Raw genomic sequence first — 21,941 nt, forward strand, 5'->3', positions numbered from 1 at the left:
GCAAAGAGGAAATTGTGTTTCATATGTGACTTTCAGAGGTAAGATGTATGAAAGTATGAGAAGGAAATGTAAGTGGTGGTGTTATTGGTGGGCTGAGGCTTGACATCAGTTAATGTTCAAAAAATAAACAGATGATTCTAAAGCTTCACTAAGATACATTTTCTGGAGTGGAGTATTCTTGCACACATTTACCTATAAAACACAATCTGAGTGAGCAAATGTAACCTTAAAAAATTAAATAAATAATTGCTGAACCAAGAGTCTAATGTAGAAGTAAATAATGACCACTACCACCTAGCCCTGCGTCTGACAGTGGAACCCCAGAGGCCATAGAGAAAATCATGGGGTGGCACCAAAAAAATTATTCAGTGTAATGTGTGTTATACTTATTTACTTTTGTTTCTGTTAAAGGCGCTCTAAGCGAATAATGTGCGACGTCACTTCCTGTTGATGTTTGAACTGTTTTCAAACAGACAGAGCGTAGATAACTCCTCCCCCTCCCCCTCCCTTCCGTGCTTTCATGAACGCGCCCAACCCCCACCCCCAAATCCTTCTTGTCGTTTATTGGCTGGAATACTTTGTTTTGTTTTGTGATGCTAGGTTTGGCCATTTGTTGATATTGCCGTTTGTGAAGCCTGGGCTGTCTACAGAGATCGCGTTTTTTTACAGTTTGATCAGCGGACAGGCAGCAAGCAGAGAGTGAGGAGATGTTTCCGGTATGTAACAAAAAATGTTTTATGGTCTAAAACGCTTCAATTCGCTTAGAGCACCTTTAATGTAACATTACGCTTTTAATAAGCAATTTATTTTTATAACCCTACATTTGAATGTAAATATAGTGTCAGTGTTTAATCCACATACACGGCAAGCTAATTTGCTAATTGTTCTACATATGTAACTTTAAAAGACAATGAGGCCACGTAAAATCACAGTGCGTTGTGGTAAGGCATGCTAAGGCCCACAGTGCGCAGAAGTCGGCAACTTTCTGCAGAGTCAATAACTACAGACCTCCAAACTTCTTGTGGCCTTCAGATGAGCTCAAGAACAGTGCAAGAGAGCTTCATGGAATTGGTTTCCATGGCTGAGCAGCTGCATCCAAGACTCACATCACCAAGATAAATACAAAGCATCGGTTGCAGTGGTGTAAAGCACGCCGCCAATGGACTCTAGAGCAGTGAAGACATGTTCTTTGGCAAGTCGATGGATGAGTCTGGGTTTGGCGATTGGCAGGAAAACGCTACTTGCCTGACCGCATTGTGCCAAGTGTAAAGTTTGGTGGAGGGGGAATTTAATGTGGGGTTGTTTTTCAGGGGTTGTGCTTGGCCCCTTAGTTCCAGAGAAAGGAACTCTTAATGCTTCCTATCGGAAGACATTTTGGACAATTTCATGCACCCAACTTTGTGGGAACAGTTTGGGCCACAATTTGGCCGTGACCTCAACCCAATAGAACATCTTTGGGATGAATTAGAGCAGAGACTATGATCGAGGCTTTCTCATCCAACATCAGTGTCTGACCTTACAAATGTGCTTTTAGATGAATGGTCAAAAATTCCCACAAACACACCCCTAAACCTTGTAGAAAGTCTTCCAAGAAGAGTTGAAGCTGTTATAGCTGCAGAGGGTGGGCCAACTCCATATTAAACCCTATGGATTAAGAATGGGATGTCATTCAGGTTCATGTGCATATAAAGGCAGGTGTTTCAAACAGTGGCGGATCTAGAAAATTTTACATGGCGGGGCAAAGGGTTGGCAAGAGGTCTTGGCAGGGTGGCAGGGGGAGACGGTACATGGGAATCCCTGCATGTGAATGGCTTTAGCAAAACAAAAACACTTCTAAACTTAGTTATGGTTTAATCATCCCCTCACACACTACAATCATTTTTAATCCACAACAGGATGGAATTAGCACAGTGTTCAAACAAAACAAAACTGCATCAAGACAGTAAAGACAGATTTCTCTGTTTGCTGTGGAGACAAATTGGTAAGATGAATATAAAAAGTACAGAATGTCAAATTACCTTTGATTATGTTTCAACACATACATGCTTTACCAACAAAGAACAACAACCTTAAATGCTGACTTATGTGTGTTGTCATCAAATGCAAGACTCAAGGATCAAACTGATACTACACAATCTCTGCTTTTCATGTGTGAACAATTAATGCATCATGACACAGATCATCACTTAACACTTCTGAGCCAATGGTCTCAATATGCCCACATTAAAGCTCACGTAACACACGCTGTTTCTGCATTTCTGATATTAATCTGGAGTACCTATGGAGTAGTATGACATCCTTTATATCTCTGAAGAGTCTTTAGTTTAATCAGATTTATAAAAGAAAGATTAGCTTTACCGAATCTTTCCGATAACGTACGAAAAAATGAAGAAGGAGGAGTTATAACACGGGAGGAGCGAGTACGAGTCATGCAACACTATACAACACTGTTTTAACTTATGATTCACTACATGTTCGTGCCATTTATATAATATACACGCGCCTATTTCCAACAGAAGACAGAAGTCTTACTTACCACGTGTAACTCGTCACGAAAATCCACCGCATCAAACACACACGCAAAACTCCGCTGCTAATCCGGATAATAAACTATATCCATTGTTTCCATAAGGCTGGATGTCTTCTCCTTACATCCAAAAACACACTTCTTGTTGTGCCATTGTTGACTTTTGAAATTAAACAAAGCTGAGTGGCGTGATAAGCTGTTAGCAAGCTCTAGCATCTCCCGCTGACTGACGGCTGGGCGGGGTTTTCCGGGGGAAGTTTTCCGGCGGAAGCCCATATAAAGAAGTGATACGTATCGAAAACCCCTGAAACGTCAGTTAGAACCGTAATCGAAAAAAATTAGCCAAAACCTACGAACCCTGGCGAAGTGCGTTCGGCACAGAAATACTCTGAAACACGCCCAACTGCATTTTTGACACTTTGCCTACGTTTAGCATGAGGAAACAACTCTATAACTGTGTTAATAAGTCAGAATGCTTGAAATACCATTAAACCCCCCCTTTAAATAGAAGTATTAAAATACAAATGTGTTGTTCCATTGAGTTGGTATATTCTATATGTTAATACAGCTGGAAAAATACATGTAACATTCTGTAGTTTTGTGTCATATTCATCTTTTAATCTTTAGACATTTCTTGACTCCACATCGAACAGAGAAATTTGGCCTGTATTGTCCCATTACTCATAAAGGGCACGTATACAATATTCTATGGTATGTGTAAAATTGCAACATACACAAACAATACAGATTAACCCTCTGGGGTCCAAAAACGCAACACCGTGTTTTGACGTGTTTTCTCCTTATCATAGCATAATCAACTTACTCCATCATTAATAATCATACACTTACGTGTTTGACATCATTTGAAACTGTGAATGATCTTCTTTAATTTGTGTACAATTACAATAACAACATATCTTTGTGGGGGTTTTTTTCAAATAAAGAAAATAACAGGGTGCGCATTCAGACATTTCTGTCTCCGTCAGCTGTCTCGCAAAACACATTACAAAAATCAATTGAAACTCACACAAACATGATACACATATCTAAAGAAAGCCTGAAATGTTTATTTTTAAACAAGCTAATTATAATCGAAAACAAATATTGCCTCTGCATTGAAGTAAATAGAGTACAGTTTTTCCTCGCTGACTTCATTATCTTTAATGCGGTCACACCCACAGGCGGTACACACTGTTGACATGGTAATGAACGGATGAACAGTTCAAACAATGACAAACAAAGCGTAGAGTTTTATCAGATTTAAAGACTTACCGCATGTTTGGATGATAAACTTTATACACACACGTGAGGAAGATCTTCATTTAAGTCTTTAGACAAACACATAATAGACAAGCATTTCTATGAAATTAACTCAAGTCTCAATGTTGATGTATACAACTTATCTGAAATATTAGACAAATAAACTGACAGAGTTTTGCATTCACTAGTATGCATATTAAACTTAACAAAACTCAGAGAATCTCCTAAGATGGTCTGAAGACATTGACAGTGTACAGTTAAATGAAATACAAACTGATTTTAGACAAAACTCATGTATTCTCATGTTGTGAATCTCATGTCACATATGTGTTGTAAGAAGCACTTAGATCATACAGTACAGTATACAACAGCAGATGTCAATCATCAGTGGCTTTTCTTCATCTGTGCTACACGTTTAGGAGCTGATCACAGCAAATGCGTTTATGGTAGTTGCAGGCACCTTTTTTGAATGATATTCTATGGGCTGGGAGCGTATGCGCACTAAAGCCACCAGCCGCAGCAAGCACATTTGAAGGAGCGCTGAGAGTGAAAAAGTGCCTGACCTCATTCGTTTCTTTCCATTGTCCAATCGAATGAAGGGAGAGGCGGGCCTTTCATTGTGGTGACGGAGGTTTGCAGTTGTTTGGATCAACCGGACTCCACCCACTCACTCTCTCCTGCATGTTTGTGCACCTCTCACCCTCAAACAAGGTCAGAGCAAGCATCGTCTTTTTAAAGTTTGCCTAGAAGCAATATAAAAAGCTGCAACTTTTTAAAAAAAAGAAGTGCGTCGCACCCTGCGATTCTAAGCGTTTAATACACGCTTTACTGTGTCTGACGACGAAGAAGCAGCACGAATATTATGGCGGGTTTTTGTAAATAGAGATTCATAATATCCACGTCATACAGCACTGTTTATGTTCTGCCATTTAGCATACATTATCCTACGTACATTGGTAATAAATTTAACTTTAAGTTAAACGTGTGTTTAAACTAAACCTGGGGAAACTCACTTGACTCGGTCGCTCCAGTCGGCCACCGCTGCACTGCAGCAGACTCGCTGTGTGTGAGCTAGACTCGATGTGAATGCCGCTGGCACGTTTGAATCAGGGGCGTATGTGAAGGGATGGGGGCTAAGAATACATTTAAAATAAAAAATTGAATTGTTCACTTTTCGTAAATGTTTTGAGAAGTTTCTGGACATAGTGGCAGTTTGTTTGTTTTTACAAGTACAGTTCCGCCTCTGGTTCCAAAACTTTTGGCAATTAAGTGTATATACCAAAAAAACATAAACCTAGTGTTCAAACACATGTGAGCAACATAAATTGATCAATTTAAACCAGAAAGTGATGCCTAATTTTAACCCTTAATCACTGGACAACACAAAAGTGTTACCTTCATCTCAGAGGAATGAAACTCTGTGACTTTTGCTAAATCATCTATCTAAACATGCACAAAAAATTGGGCTTGATTTGGTTGTTCTAAAGGTGTGTAAAAAATACATGATATGATTTTTGTTTTTCATTTTGTTTGTCAAAAAAAAAGTAAATCTGTTATAAATCTGACAATTTCTACATTTAAACCAAGGTCCGGTCCTGGAGCATAAATAAAAAGTGGAACGAACTGGCACAAACTGCAAGATGAACTTCTGCATGGCTCATACTGTCAACATATGCCAGATGTGCATTGAATTTAGTTAAATTTAGTTTTGTTAAAGTGTTTCATAATATATTATGAAGAAGAGTTTCCTAAAAATAACGCATATTATCATTCAGGAAATTAAAAATGGAACACATAGATACGCAATATGAATGGTTTTAAACAAGCATTAAGTTGTGATTCATTCCGATGTATGAATAACAAACTAAAAATCTCTATTTGTCAGAGGTAATCTAGACTTAGTTAACACAATTTTCACATTAGCATACAAGTTATTTAAAAAGCAGTTTATAAAAGAGGGAACCAACATACATCACACATGCACAAATGTATTGACAGACAAGATCTGAAAGAGTTTGTCATATGGTCTCAAAGACATTCTCTGCAGGGCTATTCACACCTTATCACCTCTCTGTTGAGCTTCAAAGGGGTGTCGTAAAATGTCTCATTGAGATGATTGTGGCTGACTCTAGCCTCTTTGATGTAGAAATCCAGAAACTAGACAGAGAATGGGGGTTAACACATAATACCATATTTATAAGCTATTCTGCAATCCAAGTATCAGATATGATCCGGTTCTGGCAATCCAGCCAGATGCTACAGTACCCTTTACTCATGTTCATTACAGTTCTGCTACCTTAGATTTTCAATAAACATCATTCTGTTTGATTTATAATATGCACCATATCTATATGCACCAAGTTGAAGTTGAAGTGAAAATTAAATGAGTCCCTATGGACCTCTATTGGATATATGTGGTCATTGCACTTTCTTTCTTTTAAGGGGACATATTATGAAAATCTGACTTATTCCATGTTTAACTGCTATAATTGTGTCCCCAGTGCTTCTATCAACCTAGAAAATGTGGAAAAGATCAACCCAGTAACTTAGTTTTGGTAAACAATTTTCTGCAAGCATGTGAAAAAATAGGTCATTGTAATTTGGCTCCTATTGTGATGTCAGAATAAGGTAATACCGCCCCCTTTATCTGCACTATCCAACCACAGCACAACCATTTAGTACGGAGAGAAAGAGAGAGAGAAAAAACAAGTCACAGCACAATTGAGTTTCAATTGCTACAAATCACCATCATTGTGATCAGTGTTTGCACTTCATCCGCTCATTTGCATTTTAAATGACACACCCAAAACGGCACACTTTTGCTCAGACCTAGATTAAGACTTAGTTTACATCTTAAAAAAAATCTCATAATATGTCCCCTTTAATTATAATTTCTAAAGTTTTTCCACAAACCAGCAGATCTCGGTGTTCTATCCCTAACACATGGAGCAATGTCTAAAAACGATTTAGATTTAATTAAGATTGACATTTAAGTGATTTTTCATAAGACAATTTATGGCTTAGTTAAGTAATTGTCCAGTAAATAGGTAAAAAAAGTCTCAAATTTCCACAAAAACACAGCATAAATGTATAGTTGAGAAGTAAATAAAAAAATATATATATTTCCATATAAAAAAATTATATTTCCTTATGCAATCGCTCTTTATAAGTTTGGGGTCTGTCAGACCAGTTTGAAAACAAAGGAATATTTGCAGATTGATAAAGCCTCTATTTTAAGGGGTTTTGCAAACCACCCAACAAAATTAAAGCCCTGGGCCTGATAAAGTGAGTGGGAGAGTTCTGAGGAGTTGTGCTTATCAGCTCTGTGATATTAGTCATTTGATTTTTCAGACCACATTGAAATTACAGAAAGTACCCTCACTGTGGAAAAATCCATTATTGTACCCATTCCTAAAAAGACCAATGCAAGACAAATGAAAAACTTTAGACCAATTTCTTTAACATCGTTATTAATGAAGTGTTTTGAGAGAACTTATAGACCAATTTAGAGTAGATGTCACAGTTACGTCACTGCAAGCTGCGCGCGCAATGTGGTTGCAGAAAAACAGTGGAAATGAATTAGACACGAGTGAAAAGAGCAAGATAACTCACTAGAAAATGTCCGGTTGTGCTGTTAAGTGTCAGAATAAGAATGCCAAAAAAGATGGCTTTCATTTTTATAGAATACCATCGTCGAAGACATCATTTGAAGATAAACGTAGGTGTTTATGATAACAATAAGCCCTTAAACGGACAGAATGGAGCGAGGAAATCATCTGGAAATCTTTTAATAATTAGAATAGAAAATAAGTAGAGAAGATGTCCGGTGTTCTGTCGAAGTCTGTTCCCTCCATATGTTTCTTATAGCGTTTTTATCACGTTACAATTTATTAAGGAAGAAATAATAGAAAACAGGAAAATTATGAAATATTTAATAAACACTATTATATATAATACATGATAGTATTGCTTTTACATGTACTTTAGCGATTCAGACTGTAAAAATATTTGATTTAGCAAAAAAGAACAATACATATACATTATATACATGCATATAGCCAAGCCATTTAAACTTTTTATCTATCTAAAAAAATAAACGTAACGTGATTAAAACGCTATAAGAAACATTGCACTTAAGGGAAACATATAGGAATCAGACTTCGACAGAACACCGGATCCATAAAAATCACGGTTTAATGCTAAAACACTTCACAACCCTACTGCGGAGCAGTCACTTTCTGCAACCAGTTTGGCTCCGCCCACAAAAAACGTCATCTCTGTTTGCAAACACGAAATTGGTCTATTAAAACTTGGATTGTAGAACATACTAATCAGTTGATTGATCCTCTACAATTTACTTATAGGAGAAATAGAAGTGTGGAGGATGCAACCCTGACACTTTTAATTTTTCATTAGCGTTCACCACTATTCAACCACTTCTTTTAGCTGAACTTTGCTGTCCGAATTTGATGTTCCTAAGTGTTTGGTGGCCTGGATTTGAACATTCCCGGGAACTTTATTCCTCAGTGGGCTGCCCCCAAGGCTGTATTCTTTCACCTCTATTATTTATTTTATATACAGATATAGAAGTGCAGAAGCCACTTTTCAGACAGACATATTATTAAATATGCCGATGACACAGTGGTGCTAAATCTGTTAAAACAGGGTGACACAGAGCGGGCGCATCTTGAATTATGCAAACATTCATGGGTTTGAACCCAGGGAATGCACACTGATAAAAAATGTATACCTTGATATGCACTGCAAGTCGCTTTGGATAAAAGCATACATGTAAATGTAGTTCAGTGGTAGAGCATTGCACTGGCAGTGCCAAAAGACCATGGGGTTGAATTCAGGGAACACACATGATAAAAATGTATACCTTATAATGCATTGTAATTTTCTTTGGATAAAAGCATCTGTAAATGTAAAATTATTTCATTAAAAAGATATAAGATATAAGATTATAGTTTGCAGAAAAAAAAAAGATTTTCTAGAAGGCCTCAAGGTTAAGTGCATACATACACATACATATAATATAAAAATATTAACACTTAACACGGTAACACTTTACAATAAGGTTGTATTAGTAAACATAATTAAATGCATTAGCTAACATGAAAAAACAATGAAAAATTTAGTTTCACAGCATTTATTAATTCTTGTTAATGTCTATACAGTTATTCATGATAGTTCATGGTGCATGGTTATGTTACCAGATACAATGCTTGATTTTATAAACGTATTAGTTAATGCAGAAATGTACATGAATTAAGATAAATGTTGTAGAAGTATTCATGTTAGCTTATGCATTAACTTATTGTTAACAAATACAACCTTATTGTAAAGTGTTACAAAATATACTAAACTTCAATGCAACAATATTCATTGTAAAAAATACTATACAATAAAATTTGAATTGAACTGCTAGGGTCTCCAGTGAATGACACTGTCTCTTCTGTGGGCTTTGATGTTTGTACTGTTGATTTCTGACTTGTCTAGTTGTTGTTTTTCTTTCTGTCCCCATTGCCTTAAAATTGGGTCTGATTTTTTATGTCCCTTGGTCTTGAAGTAAAAGAAGTAAAATTTTATAATGAAATAATAAGAAGAACTATATTCATTTGGGCACCTTAAGCTTAATGTAGGGGATGTCATAACAACAATATATTCAAATAAGAAGTTTCTAATTTGTGGTTTAAATAACATAACTAAATTTCATATGAATTGAATAAAAAAAATAAACACATTCACATTTGTGCTTTGGCAGACACTTTTATCTAAAGTGACTTACAGTGTGTTTAAGCTATATTTTATGGAAATCAAACCTACAACCTGTTGGGCTGTTCACTTTAAAACAATGCTCTAGCACGTAAGCTACATGAACACTTTACCCCTTTATTATTTATCTAAAATAGCAAAATCTTATTAAAACAGCCAGAACTGCCACTGTTTCTGGTTCAAAAGTGGCTTGACCTGGGGAATGCGGCACTTGTAGCCCATTTCCTGCACATGCCTGTGCACGGTGGCTCTGGATGTTTCTACTCCAGACTCAGTCCACTGCTTCCGCAGGTCCCCCAAGGTCTGGAATCGGTCCTTCTCCACAATCTTCCTCAGTGTCCGGTCACCCCTTCTCGTTGTGCAGCGTTTTTTGCCACACTTTTTCCTTCCCACAGACTTCCCACTGAGGTGCCTTGATACAGCACTCTGGGAACAGCCTATTCGTGCAGAAATTTCTTTCTGTGTCTTACCCTCTTGCTTGAGGGTGCCAATGATGGCCTTCGGGACAGTAGTCAGGTCAGTAGTCTTACCCATAATTGGTTTTGAGTAATGAACCAAGCTGGGAAGTTTTAAAAGCCTCAGGAATCTTTTGCAGGTGTTTAGAGTTAATTAGTTGATTCAGATGATTAGGTTAATAGCTCGTTTAGAGAACCTTTTTATGATATGCTAATTTTTTGAGACAGGAATTTTGGGTTTTCATGAGCTGTATGCCAAAATCATCAGTATTAAAACATTAAAAGACCTGAAATATTTCAGTTGGTGTGCAATGAATCTAAAATATATGAAAGTTTAATTCTTATCATTACATTATGGAAAATAATGAACTGTATCACAATATGCTAATTTTTTGAGACGAACCTGTAGTAAATTGTAGTAAAATTCATAGATACATAGATTTATGTTGTTTGTTTTTTTACTTTACCATAGTGAATGTTAAAGTATCCTACAGGGTTTATTACAGATTATCAATTTCATTTTAGTTAATATACTACAGAACACTGCATTAAACATGAACAAATTGCAATATACTACAATATATTACAATTTACTAGTATTTACTGTAGTAAATAGTATAGTAAACGAAAGTATTTTTAATGTGAGATAGTGAACATACTTTTGAAAAATACTTCTGTTATTGTTTTTAAAATTGCATGAAATCATGATTATCTGCTGCTTTTATTTTGAAATGCCCTCTTCCTGACTGATGTCATCATCATGTGTTTTTTGATAGTGCTTAGTGATGATTTTTGATTTATCAGTCTTAGCTGATCACCGATACAGGCTGCCAATTTTCTTGAGCCGATATTTGAAGCCAATACTGCTTTTGCTCACTCAATTTACATCATAAAAATGAGACAATGATGATGTCAAATGTTACACTTCTCAATTTAAAAAAAGTAACATTTATTGAACTAAAAAAAACTATATTTAACAAATAGTAAAAACAGGTGAGGGTGCTATGGTTTCCAGGACAGGAATTATCTTAAACTAGGACTAGAGCTTAGATTAATTAGGAAATACAACTAGTTTTAACAAACATGCCTTACTAAAAACATAACTTGTCCATTTAGAGGCAAAACACAGGGCACTGATGTATTTAAAGATATGTTAAAAAGAGATGTTATTGGTTTGGACAGTTCTTACATTTATTTTAGTCTAGGACTAGTCTAATCCCTGTCTGGGAAACCGCCCCATAGAGATGAGAAATAAAAACCCGCTTTGTCCAGCTATGCGTTAGGGGTGCACCCCAGACACATAAACATGACACACACACAACAAACTCAGTTTTGATTTTTATTCATTTTTAATAAATGATAACATGACTAACAGTGAAATAGAACAACGAAACAATTTTATTTTATATTAATTTGCATTATATATTTTACTTTTTTGTAACATGTTAAAGTAGCTTTCTTCTCTGGACAACTTTAGGGGGGTGGCGCCCCAGTGCCCTCTATTGATGAGCTGCCACTGGTCAGGACAGAACTTAGAATTTATGTACAGCTAAGCAGGCATGATTACATGACGAAGATTTAATATTTGTGAATAGCACTGAATTAAGGTGTCAAATTGACAGCCCTTGACAATTCGTTCTTCTTTCCAAGGCCAAGCTGGGCTCTGAAGGTCTTGCAGAAAATAAAGTATATAAGTGGATCAAAACAGACATTTAGCACTGAAAGCAGAACAGTCAGCTCTTTTAGGATGCTAAATGCCTGAACCATTGTACAGTCACTGATGAAAACGTAAGGCAGCCTCACCAGATGATAGGGCACAAAACACACACAGAAAATCACCACTAGAATTAGCATGTTACGCTTAGACTTGTTAAAGGTTTGTATGTTTGATGTGGCCTGTGTAGAGAATTTAGCTTCTCTGATCTTTTGCAAAGTTTTACAATACAGAAAAACCAGAGAAAACAGCACAAACATGAAGAGCGCAATGGACGCACAATGGATGATTTTGTAGGCCAAGCTATGTTGAGCACTATGTAGAGACTGACAACTAATATCTTCAGAGCTTTGATAGTGATCCCAGGAAATCTGAAGGAATGGGATCAAGTAGATGGACCCCATGGTTACCAAGAAGAACCATGTTGCTGTGGATATCAGGTGGGCAGTACGAACCGTCTGAAAGGCATTTGTTTCCAGAGACCGGACAATTTTGAGGTACCTGTAGTAAAGTAAGCAAATGTTTTAATGCTTTTTTAACTTTTGGTGAGCATGTTATTTTTAAAGATTACAATGTTATTAGACTTTAAAAAAATCGTTATTCACAAAGGATGAGAAAGCTCTGTCCAATTCATTAATAAATCAGTTGTTTGAGTAAGATCTTAAAAAAAAACATTGAAATGTTTTAAACAATTTGACCTTCCAACTCCTCCAATAAAAGTTGATTTGGATGGGTGTCAAGTTTTTAACTTTAAAACAACACATTATTTCTGTCCTGCCTGTTTCTTGCACACTTTTGTAGGGGGAGAGCAGCGGTGAAATAACAATTTCTCAGAAAAACCTAATTATACAAGATAATGTTTTAGACAGAGATATATTTTTGCTATGGTCTATAACTTACAAGCAGTGTTCGAATTGAAGGGGGTCTGGGGGGGTCCCGGACCTCCTATAAGCCTTAAGGGACCCCCCATAAAGCACAAAAATATAAATTAGGGGGGTCCCCTGGTTTTTATTAAAATTAAAATACTACATAAATTTAAAATCCTCATTTTGCGTGTCACAAAGCGATACTGTCCATTATTTGTCCTAATTTCGCAATAAAATAATTCAAATGACTTCTGTCCGAAATAAAGAAACTCGCAAGTGCGCCTCATGCTGTTTTCTGGAGGAATTGACAGACGAGTTAATGTCTCTATCTGCGTGTGGAGTATTTTTTACCTCAGTTGCGGTAAGAATCTTTAGTAATCTTTAGGTTTAAGGTTTTTTTTAAAAATCTTCTCAAACAATTATTTCATAACAGTGGCAAAGCTATCCACTCAGACTGACGGCTGGTCAACCCAGTCACACAAAATATTTTATTAGGAAAGCAGAAGAAATCACGCTTAAATGATAATAAATGATAGTCTCTTTAATACTTAGCCTATCGCTCAACTATGCATCTTTCAGAAATAAATAATTATTTGTTGAAAGTATCTTTTGCATGTGTTTTTTTAAACCTTGGAAAAATGTAACATGCAGGGCCGAAGTGGGACTCATTTTCAGCCCTGGAGTTTCATGTCTTAGACCGGCCCACTTTAGTTCACCACTGACTATATTAAAATAATATAATTAAATCCTCAGTGCACTATTCTTTGCAGCCTTGCAATTAATATATTTTCCAAAAATATCGTTTCCAATTCAATGCAAATAGTCTAAAACAGTTACGATTTTGCCATAATCATGCAGCCCTACCATAAGGTATTTTAATATTATTCAATTAAACTTATTCAAAAACTGCTGAAAAGGATCAAATGTTTTCCCCTATATTTTTCCCCCTAGCGTTTTGCATGAAATAGATGAAGAATAACTATTAATATATTAATCATTGTTACATATAACTTACCGGTAGATATAAAAAATACGACATGTACCTTTTATCAAGTTATCAACTCCTGAAAAGGATCAAATGTTTTCCCCTATATTTTTCCCCTAGCGTTTGCATGAAATAGATGAAGAATAACTATTAATAGATTAATCATTGTTACATAACTTACTGGTAGATTTTTACCTTTTTTTTACATTTACATTTACCTTTTATCAAGGTATCAAGTTGCGCTCAAGTTTATTTTAAATCTAAACATGCAGCAAGTGCACTCAAATAGACGCGTCTAAAACAAATCTCGTGTTCACAGGCGACCGCTTTGAAAAGCAGAATTACGCGAATGGGGCTGCTGTGAGTGCTGGGGACAGCAACCTTCAACCTGGTGGCATGATAACTATCTTTAAAATTATGTATCTTTAAAAAGATTAATTATATGTAATTTATACAGTGAAGAAGACAGTGTTATTATTCATTTGATTCTATTTATGTACCTAAATACTACTGTTAGATCTTGCTTTATTTGTAACTTTGTTCTTTTCTATTTTTATATGCTCATCATTTCCAGTTTTGCTGATCCGAAAATTATTCAATCTATGACTCAAAAAACGCAATGTAATCATCCATTTAATCACTACTATATAGTAAAATTATGTAATTTAAGAATGAGTCCACCCTATTTCACCCCTATTCTGTTTAAAAGTTCTGCCCTTGCCAGTGTTTCACACTAATTTGAGGGGTAAACTTTTTTTAGAGTTTGAGTTAAGGGTAATTTGGGGTTTCTTTGATTAAAACCAGGATCAGATGATTGTTGATCAAGGACGATCACATCTTACATTGTGAAATCACAGCGACCCTATAATCAGGGGGGTGGAGCTTGGCCGGGGTGTGGGGCTTAGCTAGGGGACCCCCCATAAGCTTTGACATAATTCGAACACTGCTTACAAGTGTGGTCTATCAATACCAGGTGGAATTTAAAAAAAATTTAAAACGACTTCAGTATAATTTCACTTTAAAAATATAGCGCATTGATACTTTCGACTGGGATGAAAGTAACACACAGGTGGGTCAAAAGTAACACAACAGAACAAGATAGATTTTTGTGTTACACTTGTTTTTAGTAAATATACATGACTATGGCCTTGTTAATTTGTAATATTTTGTCGTTATCTTTGCAAAAAATCTAATTTTCCAAAGCAACCCAACAGTACACTCTTAAAACGAATGTGTTAAAACGACACATGTTGTGTCTAGTTTAGAGGTCAACCGATATGTGTTTTCAGAGACGATGCCGATACCGATTATTACTGATCAAGTAGACTGATAACTGATATTTTGAACCGATATGTCTGGTGTAAAAATGAAACTTAATGTCAAAATTAATACTATAATTCTGACTCTAAGAACTTTTAATTATAACAATCATATTAATAATAACAAAAAAGAGCAGGAAGCACCAATAAACTATATATGCATAAAAATGTATTGAATTAAATATATTAATTATTTTGTGATGATTTTATTATAGGCACAATTAGTTGGTTCAATAGCCTATTCCTTAAGTATATACATCACCAAGACAGGCATTTAAGCATACCCGTGTGTATATGAACATTTATGTGTAATAAATAAGTTGCAAAAAATAACTTAATCTGTTTATTGTTACTTGAGCAGCTTGAGACGAAGCGGCTGTGTTCGCTTTCATGAGAGCGCACCGACTGAAGACCGAAGTGCTCAAGTTCTTTATGGTTTAAAATGGCTTGTATTTTTAAAATGACATGACTTACAATGACGTGCAAATGCCAGCTCGGACAACTGCCTGAAACGTGTGTTAAACTCTTGTATTGCAGAGTCAACTTGCAGAGCGAAATCATTGCAAAGCAGCTCGAGTTAGCAAGTGCTCTCCCAACAAATCAGATAGGCGGTAGGCGGGCATTGCTGTAGGCAACTGAATAGAGTTCCGTGTTCCGAAGACTCAAACTAAATCCATGGCTGCGTCAGAGCCAAAATAGCACATTTCAAAATTACATAACTTTATTGGCAAATCAGCTTTTAAAATGGCCGATGTCGATGATGGGCAAAATGCTTAATATCGACGTCGATTATTTTATTTGAACACAAAATCAACATGAAATGACACATAATGTGTTAAATAGGATAACACAAAAAATGTGTTAAAAATTAGCACATCCTTTACAAACGTTTGAATTGTTGAGAATAAAACATTTTTTCAACAGTGTAAACAATAGGAAAATGAAATGTTGTTCCGACATTTAAATCCGATTTACTTTTATTTTGAAAAACTTTGAGAAGGCAAACATCAGGATGTGTTACAGCACTAAATAACCTGTAGATTGATCAGTAACGCGTTATAAGTAAAAAATTACCGCTTCAGGAATTTACTTATCATGCTCGAAAACAGCTTTCTGGACCTACACGCATGAAACAATGACGAAATAATGTTATATTTGTCAGCTCTGTCAAGGGTTGTGTGATAAAGATGCTGTCATAGTTTGGAATGCAAATGTAGTTAGGGCTCTGAGAAAATCACTTTAGCCCTTTTCACACAGACATTCCTTAAGATATACGGGAAAGGCATCCTGTATTTTTCCGGAATCGTTCGATTTTTTTGTTCATTCACACTGACATGATTAGCCGGCATCTGATGGTCCCGGGAAGACACGTGACCTGTTGAAAGTCCTGCCCTCTCTTCTACACAGTGTCTGAAGTTTGCATATTATTTATTATTTCTCTCTCCAGAAACAACTCGTGTGCATTTTTGTTTATGATAAGACTATAAAGGAGCGCGTGAACGCACAGTTCTATGCTGGTGAATGATCTCCAGTTCGGAATGGATATTTGACGAGCTCCCTGATCTCTGCTTTAATACAGTTTTCAGACATTTCTCATCGTGATTGTTTATATGCATTTAAAACCCGCATTTTGAGGAGCTGAATGATATATCTTGTTGGGATGACGTGCAGGCATCTTCGTTTATTATAAGCTGAAATGAGCACGTGACGCGATATTCGTTTATATTAATTTCACTTTACGACTTCAAATAGTCTAGAACCTTTCTTAGAAAAATATAAGACACATTTACGAGTTAACAGTTCAGATGTGATGTTTTTAAGTGGATTAATATTTTGGTGGGGCACCAACCCACCTGCAACCACATTAATTCCATGGTTCCAGGTAAGGATGGGGACGAGACCACCTATGCCAAGTCTGAGTTGAGACAGAGTCCGTTGGTTTTCAAATAGAGTCGAGACCGAATAAAGACCAAGACCATAAAAACATGTCAGTTTTCATATTCATGATTCAATATCACCCCATAATCAACAGTTATTCAACAGTTAGGATGTCATTTTCAAATAATGCCCGTCAACATTGCATTTTATTATTATTGTTGTTATGTGTTGTGTGGTTTTTTTTACTGTATGAACATAAAAAAATTTCGTTGGTCTCGAGGACTGAAATTACGAGTCCTTCTCCTCCCACTCTGGTCCGAGGCTGAGTCAAGACAGAGTCTTTGAAGGAACAAGACCGAGACGAGTCCGAGAAAGCAGAAATCGGTCTTGAGACCGGACTCGAGTACTACATCACTAGTTCCAGGTTTACATTTCAAGTCACATAAATAACAAAGCAGTAAAATATAAATTATAACAGGAAATTAATTGATTTTATAAATAGAAAAAGCAAATATTTAGTTAACATTAGATGGTTACCTGTTTGCAGCAATAAAGTCCATGAAGAGAATACTTGCATACATGTTTAAATAGAAGGCCGTTGCTCCAAAGCTGCAGTATATGATCCGCAGGGTCATTGAAAAGTTGAAATTGTTGGCGATCCGCAAAGGTAAGGAAAGGCAAAGGAAGAAGTCAGCCGCAGCTAGGTTCTTCAGGTAGATGGTGACACTGGACTGGACACGCTGTTTGGTGCAGAAATAAACTTTCATTGTGATGCAGTTCAGCACCAGACTGATAAGAAACACCAATGAGTATGCAAATATGAAAGCAGGGTGGTTTGAGACCAAAACCTCTCTAAATTCACACATGATAGTTATGTTAATCTTGTTGGGATTAATGGTGTTGTTTAGAGAAGTGGTTGAAGGGACTGTTGATTCCATCTAGATAAGAAAGAGAGAAACATTTAATTCAGATATTTTTGGACCCCAGGAATTAACCGTATCCAAATGCTGCCAAAGAACTCAATCCAGCAGTTCTGATGCAAGACTCATTCAAACTCTTTTTAGAGTTAACCAATTAACAGGTTATTACCATGGCATTTATTAAATGTTCTGTTAAAATTATAAACATGTTTTGCCAACTGCTTTGCGAAGCACATCAACCAGCCATCAACACCTCATCCCACACACATCACACATTTATGCATCACAAAAAAACCTACACAAAAATCTCAGACGTTTTTTATAGACCCTTTTTAACAGTTTGTAAGCATTGTGACTTGTTTTGTGGGTGGAGTTTAGGTGGAGGCAGAAAGACAGCTAAGCGCTTCACTAACAGTAGCTAGAAAAGTTTTGTTAGTTTGTTTGGTGACACTTACAATAAGGTTGTATTTGTTAACTTTAGGAAATGCATTAGCTAACATGAAATAACAATAATCAATATAGTTTTTCATCAGTTATAAATTTTTGTAAATTTTTGTTAATGCCAATACAGTTATTGATGTTAGTTCATGGTGAATTAACTAATGTTAACATATAGGGCCCTATCTTGCACCCAGCGCAATTGACTTTGTCAGTGACGCATGTATCATTCGTATTTTGCACTGGTGCACAGCGGGTTTTTCCCTCCACAAACGCACGTCGGGAAACTAGGGAATGAACTTGCGCTCCCTGGGCGGTTCAGCGCAAAAAATGAGGCATGTTCCGGCGCAAACCATCCCTGATGCTATTTTGCAGTTTCAAAAAACAATTGCGCCACTGACCAAAAAAAACTAGTCTAAAGTCAGTTGCGTGTTGCGTGTTGTTCATTATGCTATTTTAAGGGCGCATGCTTGACCATAATGTATAGTGTGCACAACGCGCACACACTTTTCTCATCTAATCTACACAGATGCAAGAGTTATTTTTGCAAATCATAAATTGTTACAATAAAAAATATTAACAATTGAGATAAGGGGAATCATAGTGGTGAGCATTGTGGTGATAGTTTTTATTTATTGTGTGGCTGCGTTAAAAAATTCTCATGCAAATAATGATTAAAATATTTTCTGTTTTATGTGTGGCTGTACTTAGTTACATTGTGTTTGTCTATTGTTTTGACCTAGATGAGGATCAGATCACATTTAATGGCAAATCACTATAGAAAAACAAATGCTGATATTAACATAAAATAAGATTAATAAATGCTGTGGAAGTATTGTTCATTGTTACTTAATGTTAACTAATGCTTTAACTTATGTGAACAAATACCAGTCTTCTGCAAATACAACCTTACTGTAAAGTCATGGCCATAGCCAGCATCTGTAATTTTTTTCTCTGAATTAGTAATTTAAAGTGACTCATATTGGCATCTAATTAAGTTTGGACAATGATGGAGATTGACAGATTTAAAGCTGGTGGCTGCAGCATTCGCAGTGTTGCCAAATCCCATTGTGAAAAATCCTCTTTAGCCATAGTGTTATTGTTTTAGCAATTAATGTGACACTTTGGGAAATTTTTAAGAATGTGCAGATTAGTGTTTGCGATGTAACTGAAATACCCCAAATACATTTTTAATTTTGAATAACTTAATTTTATGGTCTATTTTGTTTGTTTTTGTACTTATAACTGGCAACACGGGTGACCAGCACCTAAATCTTAATCAAATGGCACATCATTCAGCGTGGGCAGGTTATTGCTGACATAATCAGTAAGACACACGCAATGATCATCATGATTATGTATATAAGAAACATTTAAAACTAAAAATCTGTAGAAAATAGCACATGTACAGAGATGTAGAACAATTTGGTTTAAATTAAATATGTAAATTTTGGGTATAAAGAAAGCTTTATTTCATTCAGTTTAGGAGCATTTAATAAAGTCATGCTAAAAACATTCATAAGAGCACTAAACAAAGTTCTTGTTTACCGTATATTGCCTAACATTGCTTATAATAACAATTATTATAAAGAAATAATAAGCATTGTTGCATGAAAATTTATAAAATATCCAAGTCGACAGTTAATATTAACAAATTGCGATCTAATAAATATAATTTAACAATGTCCACCCCCAAAACGTACAAACAGAGTGTGTATCCAAAGTGTAAAAAGGTTACGACAGAATACATTAGATCCAATGTAAAAAAAAAAGTACACTTTAATGTACTAAAAGTTATGCACTACAAATAGTAAAAAAGCATAAAAGACTGGCGGGAATGAGTTAATGTTTTTTACATATTGTAGACATTTAGCAATGTTTCTTTTTGAATTGTAGGACTATTGTCATGTACCAACTAATTCAAGATATGAATTACTTTGGTTTATTTGTATAAAATGTATCTTTTAATGTTCAGAAAATTATTTGATAGAAATCTTTAAAAAACTGTTGGCCTATTACCTCAGCATGTTTGATTACAGTAAAAGTGCACTATATGTAAAAAAAGAAAAAAAATATCTATACCACGTTTTTTACTGGCAGCATAAATTTCTCACCTTAACATTAACCAGACACTAGTAACCAGGTTTCAGACAGAAATATTATTAGCAGCATTAATTTGAAGTAATAATGCATCAAAAGTTAATGTTTTGGTACTATCACAGTATGTTGTGTAATGCTTTACTTTTAATAGCAAGAGAGCCAATACAAATAACAAGAAATGTATAAAGACGGCATAATTGCCATTTGTGGTTTTACAGATATTAGAGGCCCCTCTTACAAGGACACTAAGATTAACAGATTAAAGTTCACTCCTACTTCAAAGGTTTAAAAAAACTTTCATAGACATTTAGGAGGATATGTCAATATTTTAATAATTGTTTTAAAATATTATTAAAATGTATTTATTAGAATATATTTATATATTTATTATTATTTATTATGATTCAAACAATATGGCTATTTATATTTACTTACTTGAAATTGTCTGGTAACCAAGCTGCCCTTGGCGCTTTGATCTAGCTGCTGGTCCTTTTTATTCACCACTTCCTTTTGTATACTCACGCAAAGAGGAAATTGTGTTTCTTATGTGACTGTCAGAGGTAAGACATATAAAAGTATGAGAAGGAAATGTAAGTGGTGGTGTTATTGGTGGGCTGAGGCTTGACAACTGTTAATGTTTTTTAAAAAAAAACAGGTTGATTCTTTAAGCTTTACTAAGATGCATTTTCTGGGGTGGGGTATTCTTGCCACACATTTAACTACAAAACACAATCTGAGTGAGCAAATGTAACCTTAAAAATTTAAATAAATAATTGCTGAAACAAGAGTCTAATGTAGAAGTAAATGATGACCACTAACACCTACACTGTAAAAAATTGTTGTAATTATGCAGCTGGTTGCCAGTAACTAACTGTAGAAGATAAAGAGTGAAAATGTTTCATGTTCATTTAACTTTGAAAAACTGTTGCCAGTACATTACATAAATGTAAAATCTACAGTAAGTTACTGGCAGCTAGTTGCCAGTAATACTGTAATTTCTACAGAAGTTTTTTACAGTGTAGCCCTGTGTCTGACAGTGGCGCCCCCAGGAAATTTTAATTGGGGTGGCCAGAGGAGGCCATAGAAAATCATGGAGTGGCACCAAAAATTAATTCAGTGAAATATGTGTTGTATTTATTTACTTTTGTTTCTGGTTAATGTTACATTACACTTTTAATGAGCAATTTATTGCTCTCTTAATGGTGTAGTCCTTTGCAAATTGACAAAGGTGGGTATGTCAGCTGCCTTTCTCTTTATTTAGATTTTTATAACCCTACATTTGAGTTTAAATATAGTGTCAGTGTTTAATCCACATGCTCTATACACGGCAAGTTACTTCCCTAACTGTTCTACATATGTGACTTTAAAAAACAATGTGGCCACATAAAATCACAACGCGGGGTCAGGCAATGCAAAGCCAGACAGTGCGCAGAAGTCAATCAATTACTAAAGTCAAATTATACAGACCTCCAAACTTCATGTTGCCTTCAGATTAGCTCAAGAACAGTGAGTAGAGAGCTTCATGGAATTTGTTTCTATAGCCGAGCAGCTGCATCCAAGCCTTACATAACCAAGTTCAATGCAAAGCGCCGGATGCAGTGGTGTAAAACACTGGACTCTAGAGCAATGGAGATGTGTTCTCTAGAGGGACGAATCTCGTTTCTCTGGCAATTTGATGGACAAGTCTGGGCTTGGCGGTTG

General features: G+C 35.7%; 1 protein-coding gene across 1 annotated transcript; it reads right to left on the reverse strand.

The window, feature by feature from the left end:
* Positions 1–11,479: 11,479 nt before the first annotated feature.
* On the reverse strand, positions 11,480–20,765 carry LOC135770508 (P2Y purinoceptor 14-like). The gene is made up of 3 exons (XM_065280184.1): positions 20,676–20,765; positions 17,320–17,720; positions 11,480–12,235 (listed from the first exon to the last, which is right to left on the reverse strand). The coding sequence occupies exons 2-3, from the start codon at positions 17,718–17,720 to the stop codon at positions 11,623–11,625; spliced, it is 1,014 nt and encodes a 337-aa protein (XP_065136256.1). The 5' UTR covers positions 20,676–20,765; the 3' UTR covers positions 11,480–11,622.
* Positions 20,766–21,941: the final 1,176 nt, after the last annotated feature.

This window comes from Paramisgurnus dabryanus, chromosome 8 (genome assembly GCF_030506205.2).
Source record: "Paramisgurnus dabryanus chromosome 8, PD_genome_1.1, whole genome shotgun sequence".
Classification (NCBI taxonomy): domain Eukaryota; kingdom Metazoa; phylum Chordata; class Actinopteri; order Cypriniformes; family Cobitidae; genus Paramisgurnus; species Paramisgurnus dabryanus.